The 15,190-nt window shown below is 47.6% G+C and overlaps 1 protein-coding gene across 8 annotated transcripts in view; it reads left to right on the forward strand.

The window, feature by feature from the left end:
- FHAD1 (forkhead associated phosphopeptide binding domain 1) overlaps positions 1-15,190 on the forward strand; it is a 143,617-nt gene that overhangs the window by 127,210 nt on the left and 1,217 nt on the right. For 5 of the 8 annotated variants that reach the window (XM_057557665.1, XM_057557661.1, XM_057557658.1 and 2 more), the window contains 5 exons: positions 110-239; positions 909-1,033; positions 4,386-4,481; positions 4,907-5,127; positions 5,659-5,824. In XM_057557665.1, the coding sequence (XP_057413648.1) occupies positions 110-239; positions 909-1,033; positions 4,386-4,481; positions 4,907-5,127; positions 5,659-5,824 (738 nt within the window). Of the gene's footprint in view, positions 1-109; positions 240-908; positions 1,034-4,385; positions 4,482-4,812; positions 5,128-5,658; positions 5,825-15,190 lie in introns of those variants that run through there. The other 3 variants (XR_009009821.1, XR_009009824.1, XR_009009825.1) reach the window with 3 other exon arrangements.

Here is a 15,190-nt window from a genome sequence, read left to right on the forward strand (position 1 = left end):
TAAGTGACAGGGTTTCTGCTAATCCATGATTTGTTCATGTTTCTTCAAATACAAGAGAGGGAGATTCTGATCCCTAATAAAGCTGCTGTCTCCACCATTCTGGCCACAGGAGCAGTCCTTCAGTGACCTAGGGGCCAAGTGCAAAGGGTCCCGACATGAGGAAGTCATTCAGCGTCAGAAAAAGGCCTTATCTGAGCTTCGCGCGCGAATTAAAGAACTTGAGAAGACCAGCTCGTCAAGTAAGTTTCCTCCTTCCTAGTCACCCCCTCTGTGCTGAGAGCCGTGGGCCCCAGACTTGAGGGTTCACTTTGGGGACTGACCAATTTGCCAGGACCACCATCTTCTCTCCCCATCATTTCATAACTAAAAGGATATAGTTATAAAAAAAAAAAAGATGGGCAGACATGATCTCAGAGTCAAGAGTAGGCCTTGATATTAAATAAACAGGATTTCATGAAAAACTCACAACCTTGTCCTTCTTTTACTTATTTCACTGTGGCCCAGTGGAAACTTTTTCATAGACTGATGCTGTGCAAGGACCAACCTTGGGGAACTTCCCAGGATAAATACCCTGTTTAGAGGGAATAGGGCTTTCAAGAAACCAAGCTTGCTGCTGGGTAGAGCACTGGGCTAGGACACAGAAGCCTGGGTTCAAGTCCATCCTCATACCTGTGGCCGAAGGTTCACCCTCAGTGCCTCAGCCCTGTGAGGCTGCAGCCTCATATTAGCTGTGTGGCCTTGGACAAGTCATTTCACCTCTCTGGGCCTTGATTCCTCACCTGCCAAGGGAGGATGGTAAGGATTAGTACTGGCCTGTGGTAAGTGTCCAGTAAATAGCAGCTGTGATTTTTACATGCCGTAACTTCTTCCTGAGCCTTTCTTTTGAGTGTAAATTATTTCTTTTATAGATCATAAGGGCCACATGGATGGATCATTTCTAGACTTAAAGACCCTCGGGATGGAAAAAAATGTTCAGAAAATATTGGATGTAAAATCTGACTTGCCAACTTTTTCAAGAGTAGAGATCCGAGCGGTAACCAAAGAAAATTTGTCTCTGTACTGACTGACACGTGGAGAGGGTGGGCATGAGGACAGACACTAGCCATGTGCCCTGGCACCACTGTATACATCATTGGTTCGAGGCCAGGTCCTCCCTAATGGGCTAGCACCTGTATGGACTGGTCGGTGCCTGGCCGTACCAGCGGTCCAATGTTTGAATAGAAAGGTGGCTTCCCATCATGTACAGCATGATATAGCATTGCACTGATGTTGGCCAGGTCAATCTCTGGGCCCTCTTTTTCACATCACATGTTATATTCTGCAGAAAATATTCAACAAGTTAATGTACAACATTCTGTCATGAGCTTGCCTAACATTTGCTTTTTGCTATAAACTGAAAAACATGAACACATAAAGGGCAGCAGAAGGGAGCCATGTTGATTAAGAAGACACAAGTTCGGGCTTCCCTGGTGGCGCAGTGGTTGAGAATCTGCCTGCTAATGCAGGGGACACGGGTTCGAGCCCTGGTCTGGGAAGATCCCACATGCCACGGAGCAGCTGGGCCCGTGAGCCACAACTACTGAGCCTGCGCGTCTGGAGCCTGTGCCCCGCAACGGGAGGGGCCACGATAGTGAAAGGCCCGCGCACCGCGATGAAGAGCGGTCCCCGCACCGCGATGAAGAGTGGCCCCCACTTGCCGTAACCAGGGAAAGCCCTCGCACGAACCGAAGACCCAACACAGCCATAAATAAATAAATAAATAAATAAAGTAGCTATAAAAAAAAAAATAAAAAATAAAAAAAATAAAAATAAAAAAAAAGAAGACACAAGTTCTAGCATCAGAGACCTGTGTCCTAATCCCAGCTCTGCAAGCTCTGTGACCTTGGGCGGGCTCCTAACCTTTCTGGGACTTCATTTCCCAGCTGTAAAATGATGATGGAAAAATTAAAGGAGATAATTATGTAAAGTGCTTATCCCAGTGCCTAGCTCATAGTGAGCACTTTAATAGATGATAGTTGTTATTATTATTAAACAGTATTTAAATAGTATTATCCAAGAAAACCTTCCTTTCTTAGGGAGCATAGTTCGATCTGCCAGGATTTTTGGAAGTAATTTGATTGTTAGGTTGAAGGTGCCCTGTATCCTAAATGGATGTTTGATCTGGTGTTTGATTGACACATGACAATGGACAGCTCAGGTCAGCATTAATCACGGGATCTGCTGGGTGTGGCTTGCTGCGGCAGCTGGTCTAAACCAGCTTTTGGAAAAAATAATAAAGTCATCCTATCTGTACCAGCATTCTCTCCTACAGTTTTTCTAGACATTTGCTCACATGTCTAGAGATGTGACTCTTCAGAAATGTGTTGGTTTTCCTGATAAAATCGAACCTTCCTTCTCTGAGGTTGGGAGTAGAGGGACCATCTCCAGATGGGGAGCTCAGCTGGATCTCATATCCTGATGATCCTGCTTCCAAGATTTACCTTCTCCCTGGCAACAACCCCTCATCCCACCACTGACACCAACCCCTCATCCCACCACTGACACCACAGAGCAGGAAACCTCCCAACTCTCAATCCTCCAAGGTTGGCAGTAGTTAAAAGAAGAGAAGGAGCAGGAGGAAGAATAGCTGACATCTGTTAACTGCTTACTGTGTGCCAGGCCTTGAGCTCAGCCGGCTACATGCCTTATCTCATTTAACCATCATCGCAGCCTTGTGTCATAGTTACTATTATTGTCCCCATTTAACAGATAAGAAAAATTAAGGCCTCAGGAGGTCAAGTACCTCATCCAAGGTCACAGAATAATGATTGAAGAAGCCAGGGGTGTGTCCCTGGTGGTCTGTCTGCTAGCCTGCAGAGACTGGGTGGGGACTGTGTGATTGGATCCTGTAGCCCAGCCTCTTCCTTAGTGACCCTCCCTCAGGAGAAGAGGGGGAATCTGGAGAGGTACAGAGGATGCAGCTCAGGGGCGCTGAAGACACTGAGCAGCATCTCAGGTTCTTTTTGCAGCAGATCTGCCCGGTTTATTGTCATCTTCAGATACCCTCTTTTATTCTCATCTCCATAGAAATATAGACAAACATGTCCACTCATCTATCACAGTCACTTTGGGGGCCTTTATATTTTTGTAGTTGTTTTTTTTTTAATCTCAGAGGTTTTCAGGGTAGTGCCAACAAATGCTAGGGCTAAGAGATGCTCATGGCAAGCATTAAAAGCCAATTTATTTTTTAAGGAGGCTTATTATGGTTATTTGTAGTCGTTCAGATCAGGTCCCCTATTCAGTCTGGTGGCCTTTCCATGCAGTCAGTTGGGCTTCCAGCAGCCAGCTGGCTGGTTGGGGTCTTAGGGAGATGCAGCTGCAAACACTATCTGCATTGTCTCTGGAAAGGGTCTGAAGTGATGCCCACCCACCAGGTTCCAGAGCTAGGAGAAGGTTTGGCCAAATTTTGTGAGGGTATGGTTTCTGCTGCATAGAAATGAGATTCCTTTAATAAAGAGGAGGGAGGCTATTTTCTACTTAACCTTCATTCGTTCATTCAACAAACATGCCCACTATGCACCACTCGGTGCCAGGTGCCATGCTGGGCGCAAGGAGGAGGGTAGTGAGCAAAAGCAACATGGTCCCCATTTTTCTGGAGCTTGTCTTCTCAACATCAGCGGTACCGATTTTTTGAGCCAGGTAACTCTTTGTTTGGGAGACTGCCCTGTGTATCGTGGGGTGTTCCGCAGCATCCTTGTCCTCTACCCACTAGATGCCAGCAGCAATTATGACAACCACAAATGTGGCCAGGCATTGCTAAATGTCCTGGCGGGGGTAGGGTGGACAGAGTCACCCCCGGTTGAGAACCGCTGGCCTAAAAGGAAGACAGACAAGACAGTGGCCAAAGAACGGCACGAGTGATGTGTCATTTCAAAGGCAGTCGTGCTCTGAAGGGGTAGGAACACAGTTATAAAGAAAGCAGTTCACAGAGTCAGACTGGATTCAAAACCAGCTCTCTTGGCATGGACATATATACACACACACGCTACCAAAGGTAAAATGGATAGCTGGTGGGAAGCAGCCGCACCGCACAGGGAGATCAGCTCGGTGCTCTGTGACCACCTAGAGGGGTGAGATAGGGAGGGTGGGAGGGAGGGAGACACAAGAGGGAAGAGATATGGGGATATATGTATATGTATAACTGATTCACTTTGTGATACAGCAGAAACTAACACACCATTGTAAAGCAATTATACTCCAATAAAGATGTTAAAAAAAATCAGCTCTCTCAAATTATTCTTTAGTAACTTTCCAGTTCTTCCATTATTCTTTGGGTTATTCTTCTGGATGTAGAAAATCGTAATAGAATGCCAAGAGAGTTTTTTTTTCTTTTTTTTTTATTTCAGCCTCAAAATGGCCTTTCCAGCCCAGGGTCCATCACGGCCACTGAGAAGTTAGAGGAAACGGATGTGGCTGAGGCTTTAGATCTTAGTGAAAAGCTGGTAGGTACACCCAGCATCCGTCCCCTCCTGTCCGAACCTGCGTGCCCTGCAGATAGTTTAAACATCAACCTCACATATATATTTAGTTGTTACAGTAGCTCCACGAGACCCATCTACTATCCCAGCATGGGCTAGAAATTGCACAGCCAAATTCCTTGGAAGACTGGGCAGTAAGAATGAATGTTTATGTCTGTTGTCATCCCCCCTCCCCCACCCCGCCCCCAGTTCTCAAAAAGGCATAGTGTAAATGGATGCGGGGAAAATGAAAGTCGTACTAAAAGCCCCAAATGCACTCATTTGCAAAGCATGTGTTTCTTCTCTGCAATTGCAGAAAATGAATGAAACAGAATTAGACATTTGCCTCCTCAAAGTGGCCACCAGCGGTCTTGGGCCAGGCCTCTTACCTGCGAAACGCTTTCTCGTAGTACATGGATATGAGCAAAACCCTCGGGAGTCTGATGAACATCAAAGATATGTCAGGTCACGTGTCCATGAAACACCTCTCCCCAAAAGAGAGGGAGAGAGTCAACCAGCTTCGACAAAGAGACCTCGACCTGGTGTTTGATAAGATCACCCTACTCAAGAACCAGCTGGAGAGAAAAGAAGAGCTTTTGAGAGGATACGAGAAAGACATTGAACAGCTCAGGTATGGCCCGTGTCCCCGGCAAAAGGCCCAGGCCTCCATTCTCCAGGCTAAACCTCGGGGCAGCTGCAGACCCGTAGGGACCAGGACAGGAGGACAGAGGCCTGGGTGAGGAGGGGGGAGGCGGGATGGTGACTCAGGGCCTGATGGACCCAAGTCTCTGGGCAAGAAAGCAGCAGTTAAAGTGCCCTACTCTCTCTTAAGGAATAAGGTGCACCTTTTATGAATGTGTCTGATGTTTCACCATGTGTGTGCTTTTCATAATTCCATCCTATTTTCAGTGGCATCCGTTCCCCCACCCTCTGGGAGGGGCTGGTAGCATAACCTTTGCCACCTTCATGCTACACTTCCACAGCCAATGGGCTATTTATTCTGCCCTCTATTCCCCAAATCTTCATCCTTCTCCCCAACTTGTAATGAAACCGCTAAGTTAGGCATATACGGAAGTGTTTTGAGAATCTCCCAGGTCGGGAGCGTTGGTGGTGAGTGAGAAAGATGAGGGGAAAAGAGACTTTGTCTCTCCTGTGTGCTCAGGCAGAGCAAAGTGTCGGTTCAGATGTACCAGTCACAGGTGGCAAAGCTGGAGGACGACATCTACAAAGAGGTCGAAGAAAAGGCGCTGCTGAAGGAGGCCCTGGAACGCACGGAGCAGCAGCTGCACCACGAGAAGAGGGTCAACAGGGCGATCAGGCAACAGAAGGTGAGAGGTCCCTGCCTGGAGCAGAGCCTCTGAGGCTGCCCCTCAGCTCCCTTGAGAAACAGCCAACTGAGGTCCCCGTGGGATCCAGGCGGCACAGAATGCATTCACTGATGCAAAGGAAGGTGGCAGAACAGCTTTAGCATTAGGCAGACCTAGGTTTAGACTCTTGCTCTACCATTTACTGTGTGACTTCAGGCAGCTTCCTTTCTTTGGTTTGTTCTTTTTTTAACATCTTTATTGGAGTATAATTGCTTTACAGTGTTGTGTTAGTTTCTGCTGTACAACAAAGTGAATCAGCTATATGCATACGTATATCCTCATATCCCTCCCTCTTGCGTCTCCCTCCCACCCTCCCGATCCCACCCCTCTAGGTGGTCACAAAGCACCGAGCTGATCTCCCTGTGCTATGCGGCTGCTTCCCACTAGCTATCTATTTTACATTTGGTAGTGTATATATGTCCATGCCACTCTCTTACTTCGTCCCAGCTTACCCTTCCCCCTCCCCATGTCCTCAAGTCCATTCTCTACGTCTGTGTCTTTATTCCTGGCCTGCCCCTAGGTTCATCAGAACCATTTTTTTTTTTTTAGATTCCATATATACGTGTTAGTTTAACCTCTCTGAGACTCATAGTCTAGCTTGTCTCTATTTTTTTAAACTTTCTTTTTTTTTAATTTAATTTTTATTTTATATTGGAGTATAGTTGATTTACAGTGTTGTGTTAGTTTCAGGTGTACAGCAAAGTGATTCAGTTATACATATACATATATCTATTCTTTTTCAGATTCTTTTCCCATATAAGTTATTACAGAATATTGAGTAGAGTTCCCTGTGCTATACAGCAGGCTCTCTGGCTTAGAGCCCCAGAAATGAGAAGTGGCTGTCCTGCTCTGAGGGAGCCTGGACGCGGTGTTTCCAGTGCTCAATGCTCTGAATTAAACATCACAGGCCTTAGTCTGCGTGTGTCATGGGGCTGCCTCAGACAGAGGACAGTTTCCTTTCACACCAAGCAATGCCAGGGAGAGCTGGGCCAGTGACAGAGTTGTGACTTTCCCTTTGATGTGTCCTCTGGAGAGCTCACCCCTCCCCGAAGCGGCCCCCCACCCCGGCCCCCAGGGTTTGGCAGGCTAGGCCCCAAAGCAGAGACACCAGACCACAGAATGGGACAGCAAAGGGCCCAAAAAAAGCCATTGTCATGTACTGAAAACCTGAGGATTTACATAATCAGGCTTCACATGCATTATTCATGGGCTGCCTCATTCACACACAATGCAGGGGACATGCCAGCCTGTTTGGCGCTAGACGTCCTTCAGCTGAGAAGGGTCTGAAATGGCCAAGTTGAACCTGAGTCAGGGTCCCCAGAAGAGCTACAGCTAGTAGCTTTCAAATTCGTGGAATTCACAACTGGGGGAAAGATGTGTATGAACTACAGCCGCGATCATGGCATCGCCGATGGTGTCATGTACTGAGCACTTACCGAGGGGCAGGCACCTGCTCCACACCGCACATGCTTCATCTCCCCCATCAACCCGCAAGGGATGCTGGCAGGTGTCGGCCCCTTAGAGAGAGGGGAAAGCTGAGTTGACAGAGGGTACCGTTCCCTGGCTACTCAGCGGCAGAAACAGGATTCCCTCCCCACCTGCTGCCCTCCCCAGCCCATGTTCACTTTTCCACACCCCTTCCTTCTGTGTCTCCCTTACCAGGGTGGCCCCCTTGTATACCTCTCACCGTTGCTCCTGGGGTTTTCACCCCAGGACTCAGGTTTGCATTTCAGGCTTGTTATTAATATGTCGTCAGAAATCCCTGTTTATCAGGAAGAAAACAATAATAAATTTTAAGGTTTTGCTGGATTCTAAAGGGCACTTGTATACATCTGTCTTGGCATCAGTTCCTTCCAGGGAGTATATCTTCGTTGTTTTTAAGCAGAAATTAAAAGAAAATAGAATTCCTCTTTTCTAAGTTTTACACTTAGTATTTTCACAAGGAGCCTTAGTTTTTTTAGTCTCCTGTATAAAACGTTGAAACTCTTCACCCGTTCACAGAGGTGGCAGGGTTGAAGCACTGAGATGAAATTACACATCTTAAGCTTCAGAATTGCCCCCCCCCAAAAAAAATGTAGTTTGTAGTTTTAATGTTTGACCATCTCTTCACCAAGCAGAACTTTCAAGAATCAAAAGTCATACTTCCACGCTAATACCTTTGGCTGTGAAAATGAGACTTGGCATAAAACGCTGGGCATTCACAGAGAACCGGGTCTGTGGCTCTGTCCATGTGGCAGAGGGACGGGAACCGTGGCCCAGGCCGTACTCACCCTAAGCCACATCCCACATCACTGGAGAAGCCGGCAGTGTCTCTCAGAGTTCAGAGGCCAGATTTGGAGTCAAACAAATAGAGGTCAAGCCCCACCGCTGCCCCGAATGACCCTGAGTAAGTGGCTTGACCTCTGTATCGCAGGTTCCTCAACAAAAGCAACCAGAACTGTCAACCAGGGGCCTACTCCGTGGGGCAGCGGGAGGGTTAAATGGCAAAATGCCTGCAGTGCCTGGCACATTGCAAGCCCGGTTTCTAAGGGGGAAGAATAGGCAGCTCATGGATGGGTGGGGATTCCTCTATTTCTTTCCGGGAGCTTCCTGCCAGCTGACGCTTTCCCCGGTCCTCCCAAAGCCGGCAGCTCTTATGGGACGCGCTCTTCTCTTTGGTGAATACGACTAGGGCCACGGCCAAGAAAGGACCCAGATACCTTTTGTGAATGGGCTAAGGCTGGGATTTTCAATAGGAAATTTTTAAATGCACAGAAGTTGCCACTTGAGAAGCACGCAAGCCCTTTCTTGGGGCTTGAAGTGTAAGAAAGGCTGAAGGGCACTGGCTGTTTCTGGCAGGAGAAGCCGCTCAGCTCTCCTGCCAATCAAATCTCCAGCCAATCAAGTCCTGGCTAGGGGGCGTGACCACCGCTTTGCCTTGTGGTCTCAGCCAGGAAAATCCCCTAACCTTCCCTCTGCCTAATTCGCTCAGATCCCTCTTCTTCAAGATGAGAATAAAAGTGGCACCTAACTTGTAGCCTTCCATTCAATGGGAGCTTGTATACAAAACCCTTAGCACGTAGGACCACAAAGCGTACATGATCTCCTACCATCGTCATTATCCTCACTATTCTATTTAACTCACTATCTTGCAAGATATCCTTGGGCCCAGGTATTCTCAAGATTCTGGTTTCCTCCATGCCACTTGTGTGTTTTTGACCAGGAAGTAGAAATTGGTAGATATTGTGTAGGAGGAGAGTGGGATGGGAGGGGCTTGGGGTGGTACTCTTCCGCCCACAATGATGAAGTAGAACCATGTGGCCAGGCCTATGCAGCATACAGGTAGAAGAAGGCTAAAGAAAAAGACCCTCACCCACCCCCTTCTTCTGCCCACCAATCCCAGTGAATCCCAGCGTCTCCTAGAAACCTCAGAGGTGCGTCCCCGAATGGAACAGGTGGGGGTGCATTAAATGCTGTCCTGCTCACCTGATATTTTCACTCAGGAACGTTTAGAGGATCTCGTACAGAGAAATGCCAAAGAATCAGCACCTTGCAACTGTTCCTTCAAAGAGAAAGAGAGGCAGGTATGGAGAGGTTTTCTGATCTTGCAGCCAGACACAAAGTAGGTGCCTTATTTTCAAAGGGTTAGAGCTTATGGAGTGTAAATGCCAGCGTGGGCGGCCCACGAGACACCCACACACCTCCAGTACCTTCCCCTCCCCCAGCCCTTGCCCCTGTCCCTTCTCCTGAACAAATGACCTAAGGGACCCAGTATCTGGAGGTGAGAGAAGGCAGAAGGGCAGTGCAACCATCCTGGGTGCTAAATGATTTGGGGACATAGAGACAAAATCATAAGAAAAGGAGAAGGGGGGGGAGTGGGGCATCCCAGGAACCCCTGCCCTAAGAAGGAAGTATGTGGGTGAAAGAAGGGGGGAAAGTGGTACAAAATGGAGCCAGAAATAAGGATGAAAGTGCCTATTATAACGATCCCTTCACCTGCCAAAGGGGAGGCCCGTTTGATGGTGGGCTTTCTGGCAGCTCATGGGAAATGGAAAACCCAGTGTGGTCCAGAGTTCACAGCATCCATGAGATATGATGGATGTGATGCTCAGAAGTGTTCACAGAACAAAGGCAATACTGGATTTTCCCCCGGAGAGGACATTGTGTGATATAACAGACAGCACCCCTGAGAACGGCAACGCGGTGTTGGCTGGGCCACACCTGTGCACAGCTCTTGAGACAGAACTGATGTCATCACATCCCAGTGAGTTCAGTAAAGTTCAGGAAAAGCAGGTGCACAGGGGCCAGGCTCTGCCCTTCAGTGCCCAGCTGCCCACTGATTGAACTTAATCCAGGAAGGCATTTTGCAGCAATGTTCAAACTGGGGTTCCCTGGAGCCTTTGGGTGCCATGGAAGGGTGTGACTCTCAAAGCACACACACCTTTCTCCCACCAGAGAAGCTCTCCATTATCTCATACCCCAAGTTCCTCATGGGATTTTGCTTGGATAAACGGTTCTGCAAAAAAAAAAAGGTGGGGGGGAGCGGGATGGGGTGGGAGAGAAGAAGGCTGTTGGTTTAAAACTAATCCCTGCTTTATAATATCTGGGAATTTGGATAGTGACTGTCTCAACTGAGCTTGTGATAAATACTGAGTGGCTGCAGGCTCGAGGCCTTCTCCACGGAAAGTGCCTGGAGGGCACCTGTCAGTTCAATGCGGGCCCCTCAGCCTTCACGGACAGTCCTCTGAGGGTAGACTTAGCATCCTTCTGGGAGAATGGAAGAGTCTTGTAAGCACCTATGCCCTGTCCCAAAAGACAGCCTTATTTCCTCCATGAGTTTTGTGACTACCCAGGAGGGTTGCCAGATTTAGGGGAAAACAAACAAACAAAAAACACGATGCCCAGTTAAATTTTAGTTTCAGATAAACAACAAAAGCTATTCAGTATAAATGTCCTAAATATTACACGGGGCATATTCACACTAAAAAATTTGTTGGCTTCATTCTGAAATTCAGATTTAACTGGGCATCCTGTATTTTATCCGGCAACGCCTCCAACATTTACTGAGCACCAACTAGACACCAAGCAGGGAGGTTCTGAAGCAGGTGTCGCAAGAGGGCAGCCCACAGACATATTCCATTTGGCTCATGGGATTTTTTTTTAAGTTACATTTCAAAATAGGGCAGTTTCCTGGAATACTCTGGATTTCCAGCTTCTCTGGGAAACTCGGAAGATCTGGCGACCCTAGGCCCACAGACCCACTAGCCACCATCACAAGCCTCCCCCATCCTGGCGCTGGGCTCGTGTGTTTGCTGCTGTCCACCACCACCCCAGCTCACTTCACCCACTTCTTTTACTTTCCTGGCCCCTGTAGGAACCAGGTTGACAACCCCGGTGGATGCTCGGGGCTCTCGGAGAAAGTCTCCTTCCTGACACCACTGCACGTTCACCTGCAGAGTGTCAGTCTGCAAGGGAGACCCCAGTTCCCTCTCACTTTTGTGTCTCCAGTGCTTAGGGGCTGCTCTTTCTTTGATGAGCTTTCCCTGAGGTGCGGGATCTTGAGCGGATCAGGGTCAGCAACAGTCATCAAACCCCAGGGGAGTGGCAAGCTCCAGATGTTCAGTGATGCTGGCTTCCCAACAGGCCCCTGTAGTCCCTGCCAGGGAGGTTAGCCACTGGGGCTTTCAACATTTCCACTGGGTGGAAACCCGCTGGACATCTACAGCCTCTTTCACTGATCTAGGAGGCTCTGCTTCCAGCTAAAGCAGATCTGTCCTCCAGGAAGAATACAGTATCCTTCATAGCCTTCTTGGTTGACCACCTCCTTCTCTGCTGGAATCTGGAACAGAGATTCCCTAAGAGGTTCAGCAGGACAGTGTAGCATTGCCCAAAAGCCACACCCCCTTCTGCAGACCTCCATCCTCACCTCCTCACCTAGGAAAGCTCAACATTCCATCCAAATGGGCAGCATCTGAAAGTTGAGAAAAATCCATTTTTCTCTGATGCAAAAGGCAAAGAAGAACATAAGCTAAATTTTGTCAATATTCTTTCTGTATTAAAGAGACGAATGTTTGTAGAGATGGTGAAGAACTCAAAGATGCAGAACTCAAATTTCCAGGTGAGCCAGAAGAGAGAAGAGAGAAAACCATAGAACGTCAGCAGGAAGCCCAGTTGACAGTTATCCCACATCTATTATGTATTGAGCATTTGGCATGTGCCAGGCACAGAGCCAAACACTCAACGTCCAGTATCTCATTTAAGCTTCACAACAACCCTATGGGGTGGGTGTTGTTATTATACCCAATTTACAGATGAGGTGTATGAGGCTCAGAGACTTTATTTGTCCAGAGCCACACAGCTCAGTAGGAGAGCTGGGAATCAGTGCAGATCTGACACCCAGGTGAGAGCTAGCTTTTCCTCCTTTAGGTTATAAACCTCCAGGTAATAAACCTGATACATTTCCAGTGGCATTTCTCTTAAATTTCAAGGAAGCATCCTCTAGAATTCTCTTAAAAGTTGAGAATTAAGACTATGAAATCCTGAACATGTTGAAACATTGCCATTGACAAATCAGCCCTGGAACTGGAATTAAGCCAATCCACGTTCCCACTTTGCAGACAGTAGAAGCGAGCTCTCAGGAAGCTTGAAAGCCAAACACATTTTGGTTGAATATGAGAGAGGAGACATTCAAGTTTGATAAAAGTCCACAGTCATGCTGAGGCAACCAAATTATCATGGGAAGAAACGAAGATATTCTAGGTGAGGGATATATTTGGAAAATAGAAGCTTCTCAACCAGCATCCTTGTGCTAAGACCAGAAGGTGGTTACTACCCAGAGCAGGATGTTAAGAGGATAGAGAGCATCCTGAGGGCCCCACTTGATCTGAGACGTTTGCCACCCTGCAAAGTGGAAATGACTGGAAGTTTGTTACTTATTCATTCACATATATGATTGAGCTGGGAGGAGGCAGAAACTGCCCTACATCTAGGTTTTGTCTGAGGACCACCTGGGGATGTAAAATGGCAGAGGAGATATTGGAATGGGTCCCGGATGTTGTGGGAACACTGTGCTTCTCTGAGATGTGAGACCCCCTGGAACTTCACGCTGCCTCTGGCTTTAACAGAAGCGGGGCAGATGGTGCTTCGGCTAAGAGCAAAGAGCCAGCGTCCTATTCTCCCTGCCCTCCAGCCTGAGCTTAGAAGTTTGGTGTCTAGGATCTCCTCGGTACAGAAAGGTTTCCTCCAGGTTCCTTGCCAAGTGTAACTTGGACGACTCCTTCCTCAAGAGTGGGCCTGGAGTCCTTCGGGGGATGGAGTCACCAGGACCACCTTGAAAAGGATGGGACGTGTAAAATCTGCTCTGTCTCGCCCACTCATAAGAGAGTCTCCATCTCTAACAAGCTTCAGAACTAACACCTCCTACCTTTTTAAGACCCTCTGGTTTTTTGTTTTCTGTCCTCCAAATGCCATTCATCGATTTTATATATTTTTTCCATTGCAGCTAACAGTCTTCTATAACTGTTTGTCAGTCATATGCTAAAGGGGAAAATCTTCTAGTTGACAAATATTTATTGAATACCTAGTCTAGGCCACATATTGTGGTAGGAACCGGGGATAGAAGAATGAACAAGACGATACGATTCCAGCCCTCATTCATTCAACGAATATTTGTTGAGAGCCTACGATATGGCGGGTACTGTCCAGGTGTTAAGGTTCAATCCCGTTCTCAGTGGGAGCCATATCACCCCTGCGAGGCCAAAAGTCTACTTTTTTAATGTATAAAGCGCAGACGTACACATAGCGCTCTCTGTAATATTCAAATTTTATGGAGGTGAGAGCAATTAGTAAAAAATGCCTGAGAAGGCTCCTTAGGGGAAGAACGATACTGAAAAAAAGGGTGAGAAACACTGGGTTAGATCAATGAAGAAACACACAAAACTCCCTGTCTTTCTGGGTTTTATTCTGGGATAAATAAATAAATATAATGATTAAATAACTACTTTTTGAGGACAAAGGCCAGTGCACTGAGCTCAGGAGCATATTTCACAGGGACCTCCCTCCCCCACCTCCCAGGTCAAGGGCCAAGAGAGGTCTCCCTGAAAGGGGGATGTTTAAAACCAAGACCTGAGGTGATGTGGGAATGAACTGGGATCTTTCTAGAACCGATGCTTGCAGATGCCCAAAGCAGCCACTCCAGTATGCCCTGAGTTAATTTCCAGTTCATTTCCAAATTTCCAATCTGGACGTTGTTCTTTAAACGAGGGGCTTCTACCCCGGCCTTGTCCTTCTAAGGACGGGGCATGTGGTTCCAAACACTCAGGCTGAATGCATGTCGCTGCCTGTGGTCACGGGTGCAAGACGGACCCTGCCAGGTTCCCCCAACCCTCGGGCCCACACTTGCATTTTCACGTTTCCCATTCCCCATCTCTTCCTTTTCCCAGTTCAGCCATCCCGTCTGCCTTCTGCTGCCCCCGAACCCCCACTCAAAAAAGTGGACCAAAGCTTGCTCTGTGGTGCTTCCCACCCCAAGCTCGTGGCAGACCTGGGGCTCGGGGGACCCTGGGACCAAGGAATCTTTATTTTTTAACAAACACCCAGACTCCAACTCCGACAGCCAGCCCCACACCAGGTCAGGGCACTGGCATCTGGGAACCACCCAGAGACAGCAATTTTATTGAAAATCAAATAAAAAAGGATACAAAGGAAAAGTGGTTTAGAGGCGAAAGATTTTCAACATTTCCTGTCTGTTTTCCTTTTATCTGGGCATTCCCGCCAAGGTTTACTTTGTGGGCTAGTGTAGAGATGTTAGCCTTTCTTACCCTGAAATGATTTTTTTTTTCCTTGAAATGATTTTGAATGCAGTCTCAAAACACATTCAAGGCTCCTGTCAGCCACTGGCACAGGTCCGGCACAGGAGGTGATTTTTAAACCTGTCTTAAAGAGAAAAGAGCTACAGAGATGGTCCTAACAGCCCCTCCCATTGAAATCCACCCAGAACCTCCTCTCAACCCCTGAGAAAGACAGGACATTCTGGTCCCTATTTGACAGATGAGGAAACCGAGGGTCACGCAGTCAGTGGCAGAGCTGAAACCACCTGACTGAAACCAGCTGAAACCAGCTGACTACCCACCAGCCCTCTTGCCCCAGGGGCATGCGTTGGAGTCAAAAACTTTCAGAAAGGCAGTGTGAAACCTGCTGGAAAGAAACTTGTAAGGTACAGTGGCATCTACAGTACATACAGAACTGTGTGAGCGAGAGATTCTTGGGTTGCAATTAATGGAAACCTATTCAGAAAGAGGGAGGGGGCTTTTATAAAGATAAAGGGTGAGTGCCTCATAAAAACTGAGA

This window comes from Balaenoptera acutorostrata, chromosome 1 (assembly GCF_949987535.1).
Source record: "Balaenoptera acutorostrata chromosome 1, mBalAcu1.1, whole genome shotgun sequence".
Taxonomy (NCBI): Eukaryota; Metazoa; Chordata; class Mammalia; order Artiodactyla; family Balaenopteridae; genus Balaenoptera; species Balaenoptera acutorostrata.